The sequence below is a fragment of the Melanaphis sacchari genome, unplaced genomic scaffold (genome assembly GCF_002803265.2).
Source record: "Melanaphis sacchari strain LSU unplaced genomic scaffold, SCAv2.0 Contig87_pilon_pilon, whole genome shotgun sequence".
NCBI lineage: Eukaryota > Metazoa > Arthropoda > Insecta > Hemiptera > Aphididae > Melanaphis > Melanaphis sacchari.
This window is the reverse complement of record NW_020271618.1, coordinates 156537-180355: the sequence shown is the minus strand read 5'-3', so window position 1 is coordinate 180355 and position 23819 is coordinate 156537. Positions and strand designations below refer to the sequence as shown.

The 23819-nt window shown below is 23.7% G+C and overlaps 2 protein-coding genes across 12 annotated transcripts; one reads left to right on the top strand and one right to left on the bottom strand.

The window, feature by feature from the left end:
* Window positions 1-1377: 1377 nt before the first annotated feature.
* Window positions 1378-22595, top strand: LOC112602380 (dual specificity protein phosphatase CDC14C). 10 transcript variants are annotated; one of them, XM_025350431.1, is made up of 13 exons: window positions 1378-1611; window positions 14817-14860; window positions 14957-15148; window positions 15208-15416; window positions 17888-17971; window positions 18039-18118; window positions 18183-18315; window positions 18374-18461; window positions 19009-19350; window positions 19412-19550; window positions 19671-19899; window positions 19967-20331; window positions 21162-22595. In XM_025350431.1, exons 3-13 carry the CDS (start codon window positions 15067-15069, stop codon window positions 21259-21261), a joined length of 1851 nt encoding a protein of 616 aa, XP_025206216.1. In that variant the 5' UTR covers window positions 1378-1611; window positions 14817-14860; window positions 14957-15066; the 3' UTR covers window positions 21262-22595. The 10 variants fall into 10 exon arrangements, with proteins under 10 accessions (XP_025206216.1, XP_025206208.1, XP_025206212.1 ...); XM_025350427.1 differs by lacking the exon at window positions 1378-1611 and adding an exon at window positions 14384-14437; XM_025350430.1 differs by lacking the exon at window positions 1378-1611 and adding an exon at window positions 14401-14437 and having other exon boundaries at window positions 14960-15148.
* Window positions 4230-10632, bottom strand: LOC112602381 (U3 small nucleolar RNA-associated protein 6 homolog). 2 transcript variants are annotated; one of them, XM_025350435.1, is made up of 11 exons: window positions 10130-10632; window positions 9638-9970; window positions 9422-9548; window positions 9213-9365; window positions 7368-7732; window positions 7174-7305; window positions 6883-7105; window positions 6590-6814; window positions 4897-5170; window positions 4688-4835; window positions 4550-4601 (listed from the first exon to the last, which is right to left on the bottom strand). In XM_025350435.1, exons 2-11 carry the CDS (start codon window positions 9709-9711, stop codon window positions 4550-4552), a joined length of 1773 nt encoding a protein of 590 aa, XP_025206220.1. In that variant the 5' UTR covers window positions 9712-9970; window positions 10130-10632. The 2 variants fall into 2 exon arrangements, with proteins under 2 accessions (XP_025206219.1, XP_025206220.1); XM_025350434.1 differs by lacking the exon at window positions 10130-10632 and having other exon boundaries at window positions 4230-4601; window positions 9638-9711.
* Window positions 22596-23819: the final 1224 nt, after the last annotated feature.

Below are 23819 nucleotides of genomic sequence, written 5' to 3'. Positions count from 1 at the left end.
TATCGATATCATTAATTATGTCTTATTTGATTATAAAAGAAGAATACTACTAATATATATCGTGATAAAATATAGTACATATAAAAAAAAATATAATTTAAAAATTACCAGACGGTAAACACGTTATAAAAAAAAGAATTATTATTTTATTAAAATAAGCACCTAGAGCAATATTGCTCAACCGAACTACTCTCAAAGTCTCAAATCGACACAAGTCATTACATCGTGATGATAAAAAAATAACTAAATTGAAAATTCTTATCAAAGGGGAAAAATAAAGTCTAAAATTAGCACTTCTAGACTCTAGTTGTTTATATTGTAAACTTGTCACCAACTTCTAATTAAAAATTACAATATATTATTATTAACCTAACGTGATATATTAAGCGTAGACATATTTTTATTTAACGTTAACTTGAAAACAATAAAAGTATAAAAAACCATTATGTAAAATATATTATATAGTCCGTGAGGGGTGTTTCAACTAGTAATGTCAAAAATCCGGATTTTATGGATATCCAAATCCAAAATGTAATAACCGAATAATCCGAATAATTCAAATGTTCACATTATGAAGAAAGTTTTTAAAAATATGTCGATGGTTGATGCAGTAGGTAGGAAGTTGATAATATTATATTTCATACCATAGAATATAGATCACGTCTTTTTAATAAGTAAGCAACAAGTTTAAAATATCCAGATTATTTGGATAATTCAGATTAGGATATTCGGTTTGTAATAATATTGTACTTTTTACAAATTTCTAAGTCTATTTATGTAACTTACAGAAAGGTGTTCAGCGAACGAGCCACAAGGTACATAATTACATACGATATTCACTTTTTAAGTATACTTATAATGGAAATATAATATATTTTAATAATTATTTAATCTAAAATTGTATTAAGCGTTGTGTACCTATGGTATATTATGAACCAGTATAAAGTATATAAGTAGATTATTGTTCATAGGAATAAAAATATTGATATTGATATTAAATATAATATGGAATATGAACATTATAATAGCATATAACATGAGGTAACACTGATAGCCGTACATGTTTTATATTTATAGGTTATAAGTTAAAAAAATAATGTGATTTTGATTTTTATTAACAAATTAAATGTGTTTTTACCATAGACATTTAAAACAACTAGATAGCGGACTGCGCGATAAAATTGAAGTCAGCGGCCATATGCCAACAGGGCAATGTTTACAAAATAACTCAATAGATAAGATAGCTAATATTGATAATAATACAAAACAAATAACGAATTTATTTTCAGTTTCGTTTAAATCGTTTATTAATAAATCTTATCTATTGATTTATTTTGTAAACATTGCCCTGTTGGCATATGGCTGCTCGACTTCAACGTTCTCGTACGGGAATGTAATACGTAGTCCGCTATCTAGTTGTTTTATATGTCTATGGTTTTTACATTTAATACATCTAAAATAAAGATTTACAGGAGCGATTACTACGTGAAGAAATATTTGAGAAAACGCTTCAGTATTGTCGAGCAGTGGAAGCAGCAAAGCATAAGAGAAAATAACTTGAACAGTCAATGGAACCAGATAAAGTTTGACAAATGGAAAATAACTCAAAATGTAAGTTATAATACTTTAATCAAAGATATAAAAATCAAATAAAGATAATCAAAATTAACACATTAAATTTAAGGGAGGTAAATCTCCAAAAATTAAGAATAATAAAAAAGAATTTAATTGTCAAAGGTATGGTGCACTTCATGGTCGCCATAGTTACCCAGCTTATAGTAAGAAGTGTTATAATTGTTATCGTATAGGTCATTTAAAAAAATTCTGTAGGATTTTTCAGAGCGCATATGTTAAGTGAGAATGAAATAGAGATATGTAGTGAGGTACAGTTTTCAACTGAAAATGTGAAAGTTGAAATTATAGATAATATAATAAACACTGTAAATAATATTAAAACATGGTTTAAAGATATAATTATTAATATTGATAATAACATAGGTGCTAATATTAATGTATTGCTATTAAATCACATAAATAAAAATAATCAAAAAAATAAAATAAAATAAATAAAACTTGTTAAAATTAAATTATGTGCGTTGGGGGGGGGGAATATATTATAGAGGTAATAGGAAAAATAAATTTAAAATGTAAAATACTAAACAAAAGTGGTAATTTAAATACGGCAGTCACATTTATAGTAATTAAAGAAAAATTAACTCGAATACTAAGCTTACAGTCAAGTGTAGAACTAGAATTGGTAGAAAGAATAGATGAGGTAAATATTATAAAACAAATATTCTATAAAAAAATAATGATCTATTTAGAGGCTTAAGATGCTTTCCAGATGTTTTTTTAAATAAAGTTGAAAGAAGAGTTAATACCGAAAAGCATTAACAGCAAGAAGAATACCAATTAAAATAAAAGAAAACTTTAAAACAACATTAAATAAATTAGAAGATAAGGAAATTATTATGTCAATAAATACATCAATGGATTGAGTAAATAGGTTACAGATTGTAGAAAAACCAAACAGGTCATCAAGAATATGCATAGATCCAATATATTTAAATAAAGTTTTTATTAAAGAAATGTATACCATACCAGCGCTACGCTAGAAGAATTGGTACCTAAATTATCACATAAAACATATTATATAGTATTTAATATAAAAAATGATTTCTATCATATATTAATATATAATTCAATTACATGAGAAACTGAGTAAATATTGTTCATTAAACAATATCTATGGTAGATAGATTATTGAGAGCTCCAATTGGGTTAAAACATATTCCAGAATTCTTTCAGGAATTAGTGTTAATACATAGTTAACAAAAATTCTTATTGTATATAAACTGTACTGATTGTATTTTTTCTAAATAATAAAAAAAAAACTAAGAAATTAGTGTATGATATGATAGGTGCTGATACAAGTGAGGAACATAATAATATAGTTGAAAAGGTAATGCAGAGAGTTAGAGACAACAATATTAAGTTTAATTTTGATAAAATATAATATTGAATACTAGAAGTTAAATACCTAGAGATGATTTTTAATAGAAATGGAATTAAATCTGGCCTAAAGAAAATTCGAGTTATCAAAAAATTGAAATACGATAAGCTTAAACGGTTTTTAGGTATGATTAGTTTTTTAAAAAACGTTATACCAAATTTGTCAAAATCAACAGAACCCCTAAGGCAATTATTAAAAAAATATTGTATGTGGGTATAGTTTAAAGCAGGGTTGGGTAACTGGCGGCCCGCAAGCCTTATTTATCTGGCCCATGTTACATTTTCAAATTACATCATACAATTTTAAAGTTAAAAATTCATATTTTAAACAAAATAAATACTAATTAAAATGTATATTTTGAATGACTTTTATTTTGGTTTCTATATTCTGGCCTGCTAGATTTTAATATTCTAAAAATTGGCCCTCAAGTAATTTTGAGTTGCCCGTTGCTGGTCTAAAGAGTATGCTAAATTAATAGATAATTTAAAAAATATCATGAATTAATAAGTATTAGTGTTTTATGATGTGAGTTTACTCGTACAGATATATTGTAATGCCTTCAAAAATGCATTAGGTAATTGTTTGATACAAAATAGTAGGCAGGTATACTTTGCCTCACTCTAGATTATTGAAATTTAACCAAAATAGTATATGCACAGATTGAATAAGAATTATTAGCTATTACATTTTCAAGCAAAAAAAAAAAATTCATGATTACATTCATGGTCATTGGGATGTAACAATTTAAACAGATCATATATTATTATGTCATTGATATCAATTATTAATAAAACATTAGATGAAATTCAAAACAACTGAATAAAAAGACCAAGATTATATCTTATAAGTTATAGCTTAGCTCTAAAATATATACTAGGAAAGAAAAATGTAATAGGAAATTTCTTGTCAAGGTTAAATATAGAAATATATGAAGAGGAAGATGTGACAATGAAGGATATAATTCGTACATTAGCAATAAAGAATATACAGTTTATTGACGAAGGTTTAAAACATAAACATATATACATAGATATATCTTTTTCTAAAAATATCAGTCAGTTTATTTCTTAAAAGGTATATGATTTGTAGTGATATGTTTTATATGTATATAAAAAAAATTATATAATCTTGAAATATTTGTTACATTTAATTGAAAAATAGAAACATATTTATATCTATTTCAATTGTTATGATTGTATTTTATTTTGATTGTACAGTACTTTACAAAAATATTGAATGACAAATTATTAACAATGTCATATTAACTGTTTTATATCATTTTGAACACATTTTTGGCTGAACTATGTACCTAACCCTTTAGGGTTAGTAATATTATATTAACATAAAAAAATAGTTATGTTATGTTTATATCATTTAAAAAATATATAAAAATAATTAATGATACACATACTTAAACTTAATTTAACATATCAGACAAAATAAAATTAAAAATAGTGTTTACAAAGTAGTAACTGAAGAATATCAATGTAAATATAAAAACACATACCAATGTCAATTTTTACTATAACTTGAGAATTATTCGTCATCTTCAATAACAATAACTCCTCCATCTTTCGGATCAAAATCTCTAAAAAATCATCAGAAAATTAAATTTGTAATTAACAAAAAAAAAGTTTCATTTTTAACTATAGCAATTAAATAATTATTACATACTTGAATTCCTCTTTAAGTTTTTCAAATTCTTCTGTCATACTACTTTGTAAATCTGATCTCAAAGAATCCATTGCTGCCTTATAAATTCCTTTCACATATTTATGAAAACCATACATGTATTCAAAACGCATGCAGTCAGTCCATACATCTGTAATTGTAACAAATTAAAAATCACTATCAATAATATTGTAGGAAAAATTGATAATCACCGATATCTGTTGTGCCAAAAGAATTGCATACAGTGTTATGCAATTTTCTAATATAACCTATTTTAGTAATGCCTGAGTTCTGAGTGAGTTCAAATGAAATCATAGATTTATACAACTGTTTGCATTCTGGTTCTACGTCTTTAAGTTTGTCGAACAATTCACGAGTTGAAAGTATTCCATTGTGAACTACATTCCATTCTAAATATTCAGGCCTGATTATACAATTTACTTCAGGGTATGGATAATGTGAGCCTTCATGATATAATTGTTGGAGCTAAATAAAAATAAATAATGTTATGAGGCAACCATATATTTTTATAGAGAGAAAATAATATTTATAATAATCAAACATTTATAGACAAGTATTAAATATTGTCTGCTATTGGATATTTGTATTTTCTATATTAGAAAAGAAAAAAGTAATGAAGTATATAAAAAAACATTGAGTTGACTGCTGAATGTGTTAATTAATACAGATTTCAATGTGTAACATTTTAATATTTAATTTTAGATAAAATGTATTTTACAAGATTATAAAAATAAACTGATTACGAGCAATCATTTAGAGATGGAGATGTTCTAATAGCAGTCAATAATAAATTTCATTCTCGTTTATTATCAATATTTGTGAGTCTAGTTGAAACATATATTTTTCATTATTAAATAATTTTAATATTTAATTAAAATTAATCACAGTTACTTTATAGTAAGCAATGTTTATTTTCCACCTCATACTGATATTTTAATTTATAATAAGCATTTTGAAATTATTAATAATTTACTATTAAGTTTTCTATGTATTAAAATGTAATTTTAATCGGTGACTTTGTTGGTTTATTTCTTGATCTATTGAATTTAAATAATATTAAATCGAAATTCTTATCAAAATTACCTCTTTTAAATTTCTTACAATGTAATATTTTAAATTGTAATGGTTCAATGTTATAGTTAATTCTCTGGCATAAATAATTTAGTTGCAAATAAATAGATGAAACTTCTTGTTCCGTGTGATAATTAACATCCGAGCCTACTTATTGCTTTTCCCATATCTTTATTTGAGCCAATTTAATAAAATTTATGTATGTATAATTTTTTTAATTGTAACTACGCAGATATTATTTTTAATTAGGCTTCCATTGAATGAAATAAATTACTTTAAGGTCTTGGTATACATGAAAATAATGATATGTTAATGATATTAATATTTTGAGTTATTTATGATATCTTCAATATATCTGTACCTAAAATAATTAAACATCAATCTAAAATTACCCTTCATGGTTTAGTAAACTTTTAAAAAAATCAATTAAAAAAAAAAAAAAACTTGCTCATAAACTGTTTAAGAGTTCTGGTTTGGTAAGTGATTATAATACTAATTCAAATCTTTGTGCATAAATTTATTTCAAAACAGATTACCAAAATTAAATAGATAAAATTTAAAACATTTATAGACTAGTCTAGACTAAATTTTGGAAATTCATTAACAGTAAACGCAAGAACAAATTTACCAAATTATATGCTGATCAACTTAATTCTCCTAATATTGTTTGTAATTGTGTTAATTACTTCTCTAGTGTTTATGAAAATTACGATTATAGCAATGCCAACAGATAATTTTTATACTAGAGTTTCAATTAATTACTTTGAAATTAATTATCATTGAGAAAAATCAAAATACTAATACTTATTTTACCAATTTTGGATGAGTGTTCGCCATATATAAAATAAGAATTTCCCATAATGGCATCGATTTATTTTTTAAAGCCCGAACACCGGCTTGAAAAGCTTCAATGCCCATTTCAAGACTATCGTTACTCAAATAATATGATATTAAATTAAACCATAGTTCTTCACTATCTTTTATCACCTCAACTGCTTCTTTCATAATTTTATGACAGTCTTTATTTGTATTTTCAATCTAAAAAAAAAAAAAAATAAAAATTATAAATTACATTAAACAGTATTACTTTTTAAAAATATACCAACCCAATAAATGTAATATTCAGCTTTACATAATGCCTTATTATCGTGAGCTTCTTGAAAGGCTCGCTCCATTGTTTCATTCATAAAATTTCTGATTGTTTCCTTTTTCATACGATAAGATTTACGAATTTCTATAATATGATCAATATAAAAGTTCCATAACTTATGTTTATTTTTTAGTGGTAAATTTTCTTTTAATCCGTTTTCATAGGTTTTAATGCAATTTCTATAAAACAATAAAATAAATATAAAAGTATCTTAAAAAAGTATCTTTTGAAATGTTTGGATACTGACCTAATACCATTAATATAATTTTTATCATAGTGTAATTGCTCAGTTTCTTGATGATAGATAAATCCATCAAAATGTATTTTAGCTAATTTTTGCCACATTAGTTCACTATGTCTATATTTTTTAATCATATCTCTAAATGAAATAAAATATATTTATAAAAATGTACAATAAATTATATAATAAGTTATCAATACCTGACTACATTGCATTGTAGTTCTCTAACTGCGCTTAATTTGATTGCTCTGTCTAATAATATGAAATGAAATTCAATATCATTTTCAAAACGTTTTATTAGGTTCTTGTATTTTTCAATGGCAATTGGAAGTGAGGCACCGTCAGTCTTTTCTAAATGTTGAACTTCTACCCAAAACTCTTCTACATATAAGTTTTTACAATTTTCATGATGTTTTAATCCTTCTGCAAAATATCGTCTGGCTGATTCAACATTATTTCGGTCATCAAATTCATATGTTGCTGCAGTTATATATACTTCAGGGTCACTATGGTATCTCAACATGAGTGTATCCAACATGTTACTACATTTAGTAATAAATAAAATCTAAAATCAAAAATTTAAAAAGGTTAAATAAATAAACAAATTAATTATAATTTAGTAACAAAATTTGCCATTACAAAGTTGGTCAAAACATATTTCGGCAGTTTTTTTAAAAATATAAATATTTAAAACATTTCCAATAAAATAATTAGAAATACAGTATAAGAAACATATCAACATTTAAATGTTTTTAATATTATTTAAAAAAAATTATATTAAAAGAATTGTATATTATTTAATGTCTTTTATTATTTATCGCTTATTAATTTAGGGCTAGGATTTATATGCAATAAAAAATTGTAAACTATGTATTTGATTTATTAAAAATATACAAAAATATGCAATATACACTTTAAAAAATCATGTTTTAAAATTAATTAAATAATATTCTTAACTATTCACGCTATTCAAATGTATTACACAAAACAATTACATGACGTTTTAAATTATCAAAAAATTAATATAGGTATACCTTCAATAGGTAATTTTGAACAGTGTCAATACATACTGATATACTGTTGTATGATAAAATCGTATATTATAGTAACAAAATATACCATAAAATATGCAATAACATGCATTTTGTCCCAAATATGCAAAAATATGAAAATAAAATCACCACTGTTTATCTCATCATGAGGTGATCCATGGACATTACTTACAAAAGCAATAATTAGAAGTTTGCAAAAAAAAAAATACATTGTTGCATATAAATCCTAGTCCTACTTATTACATTATTAATAAAAATTATTAATGATCCTATATAAGGCCAACCAACTATTTAAAATGTGTATGACATTTTTTTATCATATTATGTTATTACATATTTTGATGATCGTATAATTTTAATAAAAAAAAAATAATAATTAAGTTCTTAAGCTTTTGAAAATATAAATATTATTTTGTACGTGAGATCGCAGTCACAATAATATAAACTGTTGAATTGTTGTCACACCTATCTATTTATATGCTGTTCAACTGGTAAAAAATTAAAAATGAACTTGATAGTTGCGATAATCAAAATGCATGTAAATATACTTTTTTATAATTCATGAAATCATGAATAATCACTTATCTTAAACGGTACTTGTTTGTTATAACCCTACCAGTGCACTGAAAAAATTTAACTAAAAAAAATTTGATGGAATCGTATTTGGCAAAAATTTATGAGGAGAATAAGACACATTTGAAACCATCTTAAAAGATATATCTGAGTTCTGCCCTCCAATCTCCATTAAAATTATGATCAAATAAACATATTATACCTATATATTTAATTTATGGCGGGATAATAACAAACAAGAGTGGTGAGGCGATAAATTTTTTACGGCGTACAGGCGGGGCAATAAAAAACAAGTACCTCTTAAACTTAAATTCTTATATAATAACAATAGGCATTAGAGATTTTGCTAATAAAAAATTGAATAAACACATAAGGTATAATAAAATTTAAAATCATTAATGATGTAATTTGGTTACTTACATTATTTGAGCAGAATTCAATATATTCTAACAATGAAGTCTTTTCAACAGGAAACAGTAGAAACATGTTATTATACATATCATTTATACGATTTGATAAAATGGTAAGTATTTCAGTATTAATATCCTCAGTGTTGTTTTCTTTCATTTCTTGCTATAAAACCAAAATAATAGTAATAATTTAAATAATATCAATCGACATAATCTTACTTCAATTTTAAGTTGACACGTGTCCAGCATATTTAATTCGACTTTTATTTGTTTCAAAAATTCCTCTCTGGTGGCTAACCCAAGCAAAACTTTCTGGTTAAGTGATTTACGATCATTATTTAGCTTTCTTAAATGTAAAAATCAAGTAAAATTAATTAATTATTGTACATATTAAATAACATTAAAAGAACATTGCCTTAAGAAATGTATAATTACGTTATTTCGTCCCATTTTATTATACTATAAGTTTTCATAAAATTAACTTCAGATTCCACTTCATCTGCTGACATTATGAGAAGTAATTTCTTTTTTAAATAGTCAAGACAAAAGACATTAATGCTTCAGGTAGAATATGTAATACTATTGAACTTATTTTAACTAATAATTCCAAATTATCGTAATATATACAAGATGCCAAAATTTCAGTACGAGATAAACAATATCTTTATCAGATGTTAAATATCATCACGCTAAGTTTGGAGCCTTATTCTAAGAGTAGTAGGTAGCGGTACTAAAATTTAATTAAACATTTTTGTAATTTTATGGCACCTGTAACATCATTAAATACAAATTAATAAAATTCTCTCCCTAAGAGCAATATAAGATTCAAAAATCTTAATTTGGGTAGTAAGAAAAAATTATCAAAACAATGCATGTAGTGTTTGAAAAAAAAAATCTTAATGTAAACTTTGGAAAGTAGACACTTACCTCACTGCTGTATTCAAGTAATTATGGAGTATTTGCCGTTTTGTCATAAACTGAACACAATAAATTAAAATCGTATTTGTATTCGAGACGTTTTAAATTGATCAAGTAGCAAACTTAACTCTTAAATCTATACCTATATTTTGTAAAGTATTTATATTATGTTAATTCGCGGTCGATGAAAAAAAAGAAGAATCTGCAAACTAACGATTCATAATCAACTCATACTTATGACAAAAAAAAAAAGTAGTGATCGACTATAAGACAATAATTATTATTATTTTGAGTTAAATTCCAGTACTATCGTCTAGTAAAGCACGTTTTTAAATTTTGAATTTACAGCTGCACAATAATTCGGTTTGAACAATATCTACTATCATTGATTAAATTATAATATTTTCACCGTGTTTGGAATACCTTGTTTACTAAGTCAGTACATAGAATAGATATGCCGAAAGCGGCTTAGCGGCATCGCGATAATGTTGTCGTTGGCTACCACAGTTATTTACTGATAAACAACTGATAACCTTACGACACGGGCTACGAGCGTCATACATTGATAATTGATTTCCATAAGTGGAGAGTATTAATTAGTTAAAAACTAAATAGGTAGATCAAATTATTAAATTATTTTTATCTTTTTAACTTAATTATTTGACTCATTTTCTCATTGAAGGTTGTACTTTGTATTTTATTATTATTTAATTTAATAGAGCTGGTTAAGCTAATGTGTAATGTAAAATTCCCGTACATAAAATACATATCCTGTCATATCATTGTGATATTATTTGTTATAACTCGGCACTCGCGTTTCTTTTCACAATCATTAATCTTTATATTATAATCATCATTTAAACGTATAGCTTCTTTACTAGGTACTTAATAAAGTAAATAATAAAATAATAGTGAATAATGTGATGGTTGTTATCCTAATAAGAGTATAAAACGTAAGATAGATTAATTATTAATTGCGATTTTAAACGTTAGTTTTTATATTTTTTGTTTCCAAGTCCGCATTAAATGTTTGACTTGAAAATAAAATGTATTAATTCTTACAAAATACCTAACTACCTTAAAACGATTTAAAAATATTCATTATGAAATCATAAGATAATTTAAAATCGTTTTTTGTTTTCAGTTTTGTTAAAATATTCAATTTCATCAGAAGTTAATCTTCAAATATCTATTAAGTATAATAACTAATAAACTTGAATTTTCCACTAAATATTTATGTTAGCATTTTCTAGACATAGCTACATAAATCTGGATTATGGCCATAGCGCCCATAGCACACATTTGCCGCCGACAATTAATTCATATTTATCGTCATTAGTCCTGTCTAATACGTTATTTGTAGACGAAAATGTTGGCATTGCCCATGCATTTTTCAAACAATTAAACGTTATAAATAAATTCAGTAATTGTCACAGAATTCAGTAACGTCTATAAAGTATAAACCTATTGTAAAATAAAATGTACTGATGAATAAATATTTAATGTCTCGTGGTTTATACAATTATACTCAGATAGTCAGATTGAATGTTTTTACATTTAAATTTTGAATAAGCTGATTACATACCTATACAGGAAAAAATGTTTTTGGAAACCATTTTACGGTTAACAGTTGTTTATCATTTATGTCAATCGAATCGACTAATAAAAAAAGTTCAAAAATATGGTTTATCCGCGAAATCGTAAAGATTGCGGTATGATCCTTTACTTATGTAGCTTTTTTAACTGTAAATAATATACTGGACGAAAATTGAAATCAGCGTGTCTAAAACAACTGAGGAAATTCATATTTTAATATTATCATCTACTAATAAAGTCACTTACTAATTACAATTTTATGTGTAATTATACGACTTTTAAAATAAGTTTGATAGGTATAATTATACTTGTTTTTTAATAGAAATGGTATGAGAATATATTCCAGTACATTTTTTTATTATTTTCTCTAATAATAAAAGGTACCTTCCTATATACCTAATCATTTGTAATTATGAAACATGCGATTGAACATGATTTGTGCAAGGGCATAAGGACATTTAAGTTTTTTTTTTGTTAATAATTTATTAAAATAGTTTTTATTCTGTTGCTGAGATAAATAGGTTAATAAGGCAAAATAAATGGATGAATTTAAGTTCCTAGACAATACGTATCATGTAAAAATACATAATATAATGTTCGTTAAAATTGCTACATGGTAAAAAGTTACCTTTATAAATTCTTATTACGCCAAAAAAATTGTATACATATTTAAATAGGTAATTAAATTTATACACAAATGTTAGGATACTATTAAAAACAAAATTTCTATTATTTATCGTGAAATTATGTTTTAATTAAATAATTTATGTGTGTAAACGAATTAATAATACAAACTTAAACAATTATAAAAAAAATTCTATAACTATTTACCGTATAGAACTAAGTAAATATCTTTATATTATTCGTGGTATAAATAGGCAATACTCGGCAATAAATTGAAATAATTAATCTAAACAACTAATGTGGTATATTGTATTTAATTTTTAAGTTTTTTTGACCAAACATCAAGTTTAAAATATTTATTAACAGCTTATAATTAGTCTTAAATATTTTGAAAATATTTAATAAGTATAGAAAACAATAATTTAAGTAATAGCAATGGAATGTTTTTAATATAATACAATTAATATTCTTAGAAAAATATTTAAAAATAACTAAAATCGCGATTTTTATCAGAGAATAGGGAAGAATAACTATTAAGTACAAAACACGTATAATGTATTAATGTATAAAATTATTTGAGTAAGGTGAACATTATCTATTTCATATTTGAATAAAGTAAAAATAATATTTAATAAATATTTATTATTCGTAAATTATCCGGTAATTCGTACATCATTATCCACGGCTGAATACTTATACTTTAATAAAATAACAATTGAAATAATTGTTTTAGATGAAACGCACACAATAATAGTTATTTTAGAAGTTATAGAAAAAAAAAAATCATTATTTGAAATAATGCATGTGGGTATTTTCAATTTTTTTCCTGTGATTAACGTTTTAAAAAAATCACCTAAACTCAAATTGTACCTACCAATAAATTATGATATTCAATTTTCAAATTTTAATTAATCATTACATTTCCCAGTCAATATAAATACTATCCGTTTTTTGACTTGACCAATGTATAATAATATGTACTTAATACTAATAATACATACCTATTTAATATTAAAATAACGCTATGATTAATTATAGTAGGTACTAAGGCTGTGATTTTCATGCCCTAAAAAAAATGCAAAAGTGTAACACAAATCTTAAAGTTTAAACAATAAAAATACTTTAAAAATATATTCATTAATTTGAAAAATATATATAACAGAAACGTGTTGTACAATAGTGATTTTTTTTTTAGATTAAATACGAAATATTGTGAAATCGAAGTATTATTATTGCATATTAAATAATTTATAGATATGAAAACTGTGGTTGACGATAAATACATATCTATAACACGTTTGACATTATAATATCTGATTTCTATTATACACTTAATTCTACAAATATGTAAAAAATGTATAAAATTTTTTAGTGTAAATATCATTAAAATATTCAGGACTCCTCAAAACACACGTTTTCCACTTACTTATAAGTTATAGATATGTTTTTAAATACCAATAGAAAAATAAAAAATGACATTACATCAGAATCTCAGCCTTATTAAATAGTATTAATAAATTGACGCCTACTATATTATATGAAATATAAATATAAACTTAGCATTTAATTTGTACTAGTGTATAAAACAGTCAATGGTACCTAACTACAAATGGTGATCATTAATAAAAAAAAGCTTAAATGAATAAAATTCATAATACAATAAGAATAAAAAAAAACGTTTGAGCAGTAGTACTGCTGTACTATTAATTTTTTAACATCATTTATTTATGTTTATAATAAAATTATCAAGAGTCGTAAATCGTAATAATATATTACAGAAATAAAATTCTTAATTTATTTGACAAGACCAAAATTTAACATTTTCACGAGCCCCCTACCAATTGAACACGTTTCTTTGTATCAGTACTTAAGTTTGCGTACTAATTTATAAGCGACGGCTTTTATTCGTATGTATTAAAAAACAGTTTATAAAGTTAGCAGTAGGCCGGCGTAATCGCTATTCATCAGCTCCCCACGGTAACGCCCGTGTAGCGTTTTTTAGACGTGTTTGGGAACCCTGCATTTTGTTATCAGCTAGTGTAGCATGCGTATAATAACAAGATGTTGATGTAGCTCCACATATTGTACATCATGTAGGTATGTAAATTTTAAATAAAAATATTACAACATTTAATAATAGTAACACCGATACAATACCATTAATTATCATTTGAAATATTCAACAGTTGATTTAGCAACAGTAGTAATTGGTAACCAGTGTGTAATTATTATTAACTTACTAATGACTGGTCGATTTCTGTTTACTTATAAAAAACATTATTTTTCGGGTCACTGGTTGTAATGTGCCATATATAAATTTTTATTTTTCATACATTAAATTTGTGCAAACTGAAATAGAGTATGCATAATGTAGGTACTTAGTTGTATTGTCCATAAATTAATTATCTGATTATTTTTAAGTTTTTTTTTTAAATTTTTTGATTATTTAATTATTTTTTGTATTTTGTTTTTTTAGAATACAAATTATAGAATCTGGAAGGCACACCTACATTAATAGGAGTAAGTAGGTGGACATATAACCGACCAGAAAGTAGTATATTATTAGTGTAGGTGTTTTAATCATAATTTGTTATGTGTGGGCTTTCATTGTATTAGCAGTGTAGGATGGACGGTGGAACATTAAACATCTTCAGCGCTTGTATTGTAGCTACTAGCTATACATTGATATCACTCGGTTGAAAGGAAAAAAAGAAACTATTTTGAAAATGTCAGTTGAATTCAACAATCTTATGGTTAGTAATAATGCTAATAAATTGGAAGTTGCCGAATTGTCTGAATTGATTGAAAGTAAGTTTAAATTTATGTTTGAAAAAAATATTTTAATCTGACTAGTTTTTCATTTACAGATCGCCTATATTTCATGGTATTATCTAATCATAAGGATCCAACAACGCTTCAAACTTTCAAGGATTGGAAAAATTCGTTGAAGGACAAAGATGTATTTTATTTGAATGTTGATGACAATTTGGTGTATGATGGTTTTTATAGTGACTTTGGTCCTTTAAATTTAGCAATGATATATCGTTATATTGGTATAGTACGAGACAAGCTTCAAGTAAGTTAAAAATTTTACAGTTAAAAAAAATTTAGATAATATTTATGTTTTTATTTAAATTTATGTATTTTTATTATTCAATATTTTAATCATGAATTAATCTTAAGAGGAACATGCGCTTGCATGTATTGACTCTGTCTGGTTAACTAGTTTATTTTTTAAATATTCCAATGTTTTAGCAAGTTATGAACATTTTTAAATAATAATCCTTTAATAATAAAAATTGCAGAGAAATAAATTCTTCTTAATATAAAATTTGATTTAAAATTTTTTAATAAATCATTGAAAGTATCAGACATTTTAATAATTGTTTGGCAGTGTAGATAATTTTTAAATAATATACAACTATTTTTATACATAATATTCAATAATGTTAAGAGTTTTTTGAATATACTCATCATTTTTAAGTTTTATTTTTATTTGTATAAAAATAAAAATTATTCTATAGATTTTATTTAATATTTAGATAATTTTCAACACATTTCTTTAAAACTTAAAAAAAGTATATACCTTGTTGCGTAGATACATATTTATTTTTTTTCATCAAATAATTTTTAGAGTATTTTCTCTAAAAATTATACATACACTGTATCATTGTTTCGTAATTTTATATTATGAAAACTTAATATACTTAAACATTTCAGTAGTAAAATACATATTTTTCTATTCTATAGTAATGTTTTTGAAATAAAAATGTTTTTAATTTTTAAATTTAAAATTTTTCTATGGATTTTAATGTGTAAAAATTGAAATACAAATAAGTAGACATTTAGTTATAAATATTTTAAATTAAATAAGTTGCTTAAAGTGGCACCATATGAAATGCTTATTAACTACTTTGTTCTTTTTAACTTCTTTATCCTTTATTATTTACTAATAATTTTTTCAAAATGTGTATTCTTTTATTCTTTTTTATTTTGAAGTAGAAAATATTCTACTTTGAAATATAAAACCAAATTGTAAGAAATTGTTCAAAAACCAAATAAACTTTCATAATATGCTGTTATATATTATGTTAAAAGATATTTTTTTTAAAATTAATTTAATAATTTCAAATTATTTATGTACATATTTATTTTGTAATTTATTAGTTTTTGTGAGTTAATTATTAAGAAATGAATTCTAAGGTTGGAGTACTTATGATAATAATTTTTAATATTTGAGTGTAAATAAAAGTAATTTTTTAAAAATTTAATAATAGTTTTTAAATAACTAATGATGCAGAAATTGTTTATTATATGCTTAAATTTTGTACAGGTGTAAATTATACATGATAGTTATGATGCTCTTCAATTTTTATAAAAATATAATCTATGACAATATCTCAAATGTCTTCAGAAAGTTTGAGAAATTTTTTATTCAATTATAAAAATTCTTATAAATATAATTTTTAAAACATTCACAAAGGTTTAAAAATGTATTTATTTATAATAAAAGGACATTAGCAATGAATGCTATAGTTTTAATTAATTACTTTTATTTATAATTGAGTACATAGATAATTTATGAATATTTTATTTTAACTAAGTCAGAAACGATAAAGAACTAATTATGTAATTAAATACTTTTATAAATTATGAAATTCCGTTTCAGTTCTTTTAATCCTTCTTTTTGATAATTTGTAAATTAAAGAATTTTTAGGATATATAATAGTGTAGCTCAAAATGTTTAAAATATAACCAATTTTCCTGAAATGTGTAAATGTTGTAAATTAAATTAAATAAGAACTTGAGTTGTATAAATTATGGCTCTAAATAGTTTTAACAATATTTTATAAAAATTGAATTTATCAAATAGTTGTTAAAACTTTCATAAATTTTTGTTATTATTCTTTAAATTATGATTTTGTTTTATTGTTATTTTTTTTATTTGTTAACAGTAAACATATTTTAGAATGTAAAGAATTGTGAATTGCTTATTGAAACATTGTGCTTCAACAGTATGTTATGCTTTTCCTTGTCAGTTAATAGTATATTATTAGCTTACAAATTAAATTTTACTTTTGACTATTTTTAATATTTACATATTTCGTTTATTATTTGTGATATTTATATAATATTAAATGTATCCCATTTTAAAATGGAATAAAATATTAAATGTGTTTCAAATAATGTTTCAATTGAATTAGATCATTTTATTAAAAAATAAAGTAACAATTAATAACTATTAAAAATACACAGTTATAAAATTGCTATTTATATTTATTATATTGAAATTGATGTACCATAATTGATACATTTTTAATTATTTCAAAGTAAATAAATAAATATTATGGTCTTAACTTTTTTCAAAAATTATTTGAGATGAAAATTTATAAAACTAACCTAATATTTATGATTAATTTGTAAATTCTGTGTTATTTGTATTATAATTAACTGTTTTTTAAAATTATTTATCATGGTATAATTGCTTAGTTTTTTGATGATAGATAAAACCACCAATTAATGAATTATTTTCCAAATGTTTTTTAGGTTTATAAAAGAGTTATTCACTGTGCTCATATTGGTGATCAAAAGAAAAGGTCAAATGCTGCTTTTCTTATGTGTGCATATTTGGTCAGTTTACTTATATTTACTCACTAACAAATTATACATTTTTAACATTAACATATTAATGTTATAGATAATTGAACATAATTGGACGGCAAATCAAACATATAATATAGTATCACAAAAATATAAATATAAATATTTACCATTTAGGTAAATATTAGATATAAAAAAAAAGTGAATGTTTTTTAATTTATTAATTTGTTAATAATATTAGGGATGCATCGTGCTTGCTGCAGTCAGAATATTCAGTTTCAGTAGAAGAATGTGTTAATGCTTTATATAAAGCTAAATGGTATGGGTTTTTTGATATGAGTGACTTTGATTTGGATGAATATGAAAAATATGAAGTTAGTATAAATTTTAAATTGCTATATATTTACAATTAAAAATGTTATGTTTCTTTAGACTGTGAAGTATGGTGATATCAATTGGATTGTACCTGCTACTTTATTGGCATTTTCATCACCACATGCTCGAGATTTTATTGATAAATGTAATTATACTTATAATAGTTTTATTTATGCTTGAAATGGACCAAAACCCACTGAAACAATAGTCTGGTTTGTAATATTACCTTATGTTTCAGTTATGGTTGGTTAAATTAGAATTTAAGGGTTCTGAATAGGAAATATATTGAGTAAATATTAGAAAAAATAAAATAAAATTGCTACTTGGTAAGATATTTTTGACATTGAAAGTCTTACAATTAAGGAGGATAATATTATTAATAATTTTTTAAAAAAATAAAATAAAATTTCTGATTTATGTAACTATTTAAACATTTTAAACCCATGACCGCAATTGTCATTGATAACATATTCTGAAAACTATAATATATCAACTATCTGTATCTATATATGCCTAATAATTTTTGTTGTGAAAACTGAAAATATCTAAAAAAAATAATGTACTGTTTTATAAGCACATTAATTATGTTATGAATGTTTTGGTTCATAACATTTTCTATTTCGAGCACTGGTTTTATTTATTTAAATAATCCATTAATAATAATAAATTATTCTTTGATATTTGTTTTATAGCTGGTTATCAGATACATTCCCCAGCTTATTATTACTCGTATTTTAAAGAAAATAATGTCAAGCATGTAGTCAGATTAAACAGTAAAAAGACTTATGATGCTAAAAGTACCTTTGTAGCAGTAGCTAATATTCAACATACAGATTTGGTTTTTACCGATGGTACACCTCCTTCAGATTCTATACTCAAAGTTTTTCTGCGTCTCTGTGAGCAATATATTGATGATAATATTGACCATATAAATAATGAAAAAAGTGAAGCAAATGATATTATTCCAAATACAACTATAAATAGTGAAGATAATACAGCTAAATATATAGGTGCTGTGGCTGTCCACTGCAAAGGTAAAAGTTAATCTTAATTTAATATATACTTTTTTAGATATTTATTAATTATAATGTTTAGCTGGATTGGGAAGAACTGGTTGTTTAGTGGCTTCATATATTGTGAAGCATTGGTCATTTACAGCAGTTGAAGCTATTGCATGGACTCGTATATGTAGACCTGGATCAGTAATTGGTGCACAGCAACAATGGCTAATTGAGTAAGTATCTAAATTTAAATTATAAGTACCTAAAAATCACAAAGTAAATACTTAATTTATACAACTCCTCAGTTATGTTATTAGTGTATTAATTTAAACATACAATTATTTATTACACAGTAAAGAAGAATATCTTACATTACTGGGTAGACAATGGCGAGAAAAAAGAAAAAATGCTGTTAACAAATATAAACGCTTTATTCATGGAATATATAGTGCTAAACGGCATACTTCTAATGCTAATGCATATGAGTATGTAGATCCGCCTCCTCATTCACACATTAGTAATGAAGAACAGTTCACCAGCAATAGTAGTGGTAATAGTGAAATATGTAAAGAATCTGAAGAGGTAATCTAAAATTATTTGAGTATTTATGTATAAAATATTTTTTTTAATTATATTTAAATATTTACAGTACAAACAAAGCAGATTATCTTCTGTCTTAAAAAATAAATTGAAGACAAATAATCATGCACTTCCTGATGTCCAAAAAGATATATACGTACCAAACTTAAGACAGAAGAGATCTGCCTCAAAAATCGAGGACTCTAAGCCTAAAAGTACGTTTTCAGCATTAAAAAATATTCGTAGAGTTACAAATGCGTCTATTGGAATAAGTATGAACAATTTAGTGAAAAAAAATAATAATACACCAACAATGCCTACCACAAGAAGTAATTTAAAGGCTTCAATAATTGGAAAAAAAAATGCAAAACCAACAACTGTATGTAAAAGTAGCACAAAATCAACAAAAACTCTTACATCAGAAACTGTTACAAAGTAATTTCTAGTTTTATAATTAGTTTTAAAAATGATATATAATGTGTTCTAAAAATAGAAGTTATATATAATTTTTAGATGAAAATTAATACTTTTTTTATCTGATTTTGAAAACACATGGCCACAGAATTATAATAATATATTATGATAGAATAGTTTTTGAAAAATCAATGTTTAAAAAGATAATCTATTGCAAACAATTTTTTTCTCCAGGATTTAATGTCATAAAAATTTGTATTCATTTAGAATATAATAAATTTCTACAATATTTTCTTTTAATCATAATTTTTGGACAGTTATAGTTGTTTATTAATTTATTAAACATTATTGTTATAATGTTTGCCATGTAAATATTTATTTCGAAAATGTAACAAAATATAAACATATTGATATCAAGTAATTTAAAAAATGGAATTAAAAAATTTATTGTTATGGTGATAACTTTGATTACAATAATATGTGTTAATGATAAAAAAAAACCACTATAATAATATGTATAGCGATTGTTGTGTAATTAAATTTTAAAGCAGTGGTCAAGTTGTGTGTTGTTATGTATGTATGTATGTATGTATGTTATTTATTTAAATTTGAAATGTTGATGTTCTTATTATAATTTAAAATATAATGTTGCATTGTATCAAAATATATTAATTTTAACTGAGATTTTTGCAAAATATTCAAAAAACAAGTTCTAAATCTTTACAAAACAATAATATTGAAATTTGTAACTTATATCAATTAAAAGTAATTTTTCAATTTTTTGAACACGCTATATATATGTAGATTTTATTGTAAGCATTTATTATTTACCTATTTTTTTACTTGCACAGAATTACGGACGAAACAAAACCATCTTATGCATCAGCTACTGTGGCATCATCTGCACGTGTGTCAAGACGTCTTCGTAATCAAAGCTGCATTACTAAATAAAATTATGAATACATTCATAATTCAGAGTGCATGCAATTAATGAATAATGATAATTTTTTTATGGATAAAAGCATCACATGCATTAAAGACTTAGTTCTTAGAATCATATTAAAATTAATGGATAGATTTTCAGTAGTTTAATCTGGAGAATGTTGGGAAATTTCATCATGAGTTTGATATTGATTTACAGTGATTGGCGCTTATTTGAATTAGATATAAATGCATTATGTTATATTTTGCGTAGTATTATAAGAGTACTAAAAAATAGACATGAATTAAGTTCACATTTTTTTATTGACTGATAGGAATTTTTGGAAAACGTCCCCCTAGACAAATTCAAATTTGATAAAAATATTATTTATTTTTTCGCAACAATTTTTTATTGAAACTTGTGAATGTATAATTTTTAAGAGGTCAAATACATTCTTTATTTTGGATTTATACGAGAACGGCTTATACTTGGACAAATAGTAAATCATTATTGGAATGTTTAGGTTAAATTCTTTATATCACATATCGTTTGGACGAATTAATTCATATAATTTAGGTGAGATTAATATGGATACCTACTTAATGTGTTTAATACATTGTCTAGACGAATTTGTATATATTGCATGGCTGAATTATGCATGAAAACCTAACATGTCTAATACATTTTCCATTTTTAGAGAATGAAGTCTCTCTGTTAGTTTTAACAACTAAGTTAAAAATATTTCAGCATAATTTTTTTAAGTATTGCTTTCATATGCCATCATTTATTTAAATTATTTTGCCAAAACTTGAAATATTATAAAAAGCCAAGGTACTAATACAGGTCATGTTCTTACCTTAAAGTTTTATAATATTATGTATAAAGTTTGATTAATTTACTCTATTATAAAAGTTAATAACATAAATTTGGTTCTGCTAAATTAAAATATATTAATGATATAAGTTGGTCAAGAGCAACAAAACTAATAGTATGCTGATATTTCCTTCAATTAAAATTCGTTGTCTGAACTATTAATTTATTTTTTGCCAAATTATGTATACTTTACTCTAGTAAATTTTGAGTTATTCTTCCATATGAATTATGTCCGTGTATACTACTAAATAATTATCCACAAGCTACGAGATATGCCTACACATTTTCATGTACATGCCATTATTGATTTTATTATGTACAATAATATATTCTTAGTCAGCGTTTCTTAAACTTTTTTATCCGTGAAACTCTTTGATATCTTTTATCGTGGAACCCTTACTTTTATTTTTAGCTTTTTAGTTTTTTTAGGATTATTTTCAATAAAAATTGTAATTATTACATTTAATAACAACGTATTAAAGATACTTGATGCATTAAATATGTTAAAATAAAAATAATAATAATAATTGTTTATAATAATACTTAAATTTTTTTAATGAGATAAGTGATATTGTTTTTTTATTATTACAATTATTCTTAATTATTGGGTTTTATTGATGAAAGTTGTACAAACATTTTTTTTTCCCCACTAGCTGCTACTAATCTTTAATTAGATATTTTAAAGTAATTTTCTTGAAAATTTTGAAAAAAATTACTTATGCTTTGTGGAACCTCGGGGTTTTCTCACTGAACATAGTTTAAGAAATGTTGTTATAAGTAAATGTATGAACATGAAGTTAGATGTATGCCTGGCAAATAATATATTTTAAAATATATTTATAATAGTATTATAGATAATATTCAGTTTTTTTTTTTTTTTTTTAATGAAATAATTTAAAATGATGTATAAGACTGTTTTATATTTATCGAGGCACCAATCATTACATTTTTAAAATCAAGCCTTAGGAAGTACAAGTACTTATTTTATAATGTATAATAATTAGATTAATAATTGGTTAGGTTGACTGAAGTCTTAATAAAATACTATTTCTGAAATTAATTTTTAGTGTTAAATGACAATATATTTTTATATTAGATGTATTAGACCATTTCTCTAGGTATGTATTAATTTATCAGTATGAAATTGCTTAGAATAAACTTTTTAACTAGACAACATAATAAAGAGTTAAACCAAACATTTTACAAAATTTAAATACACCACCTAAATCGGTAGGTTTTTTTTTTTAGTGGTCAGATAGTGTTTTGAATTATTTTATATAATTTCACACAATGAACCAGTGCTATTAATCTTAAATATTTATTTTGGATTTGATATTTAACTGAGCCTTTTTTTTTTCTATTGTATTATTATCTGATCATTGTTTTTTTTTTGTTTTATATTCTAGACAGAGTTGAGCTATATGTTTTGTAACATATATATTTTGGATAATCTAAATGTCACTCGAAATAATTTTTTTTAATAAAATCATTAAAATTCAGCATTAAATAATACTAAGAATTTGCATAGATTTAGCTATTTAATTGTGTTCATTAATTAATAGTGATGGGCAATGATATCAATATTGATATCAGTTAATAATTTCCCAATACATCATGATACCGAAAAAATGTTATTATTATAATATTTTTCAAGAATTACATTTTATTTGCATGTTATAAAACATCTAAGCTTATTATAAGCTATAATAAATTA

Coding starts and splice junctions, on each gene's coding strand:
- LOC112602381 (XM_025350435.1), bottom strand. CDS start 9,711: ATGTCAGCAGATGAAGTGGAATCTGAAGTTAATTTTATGAAAACTTAT. Junction 7,106..7,173: donor AATTATATTAATGGTATTAG/GTCAGTATCCAA, acceptor ATTGTTTTATAG/AAATTGCATTAAAACCTATG. Junction 4,836..4,896: donor TTTTGGCACAACAGATATCG/GTGATTATCAAT, acceptor TTACAATTACAG/ATGTATGGACTGACTGCATG.
- LOC112602380 (XM_025350431.1), top strand. CDS start 15,067: ATGTCAGTTGAATTCAACAATCTTATGGTTAGTAATAATGCTAATAAA. Junction 15,417..17,887: donor TAGTACGAGACAAGCTTCAA/GTAAGTTAAAAA, acceptor AATGTTTTTTAG/GTTTATAAAAGAGTTATTCA. Junction 18,119..18,182: donor TATAAATATTTACCATTTAG/GTAAATATTAGA, acceptor TAATAATATTAG/GGATGCATCGTGCTTGCTGC.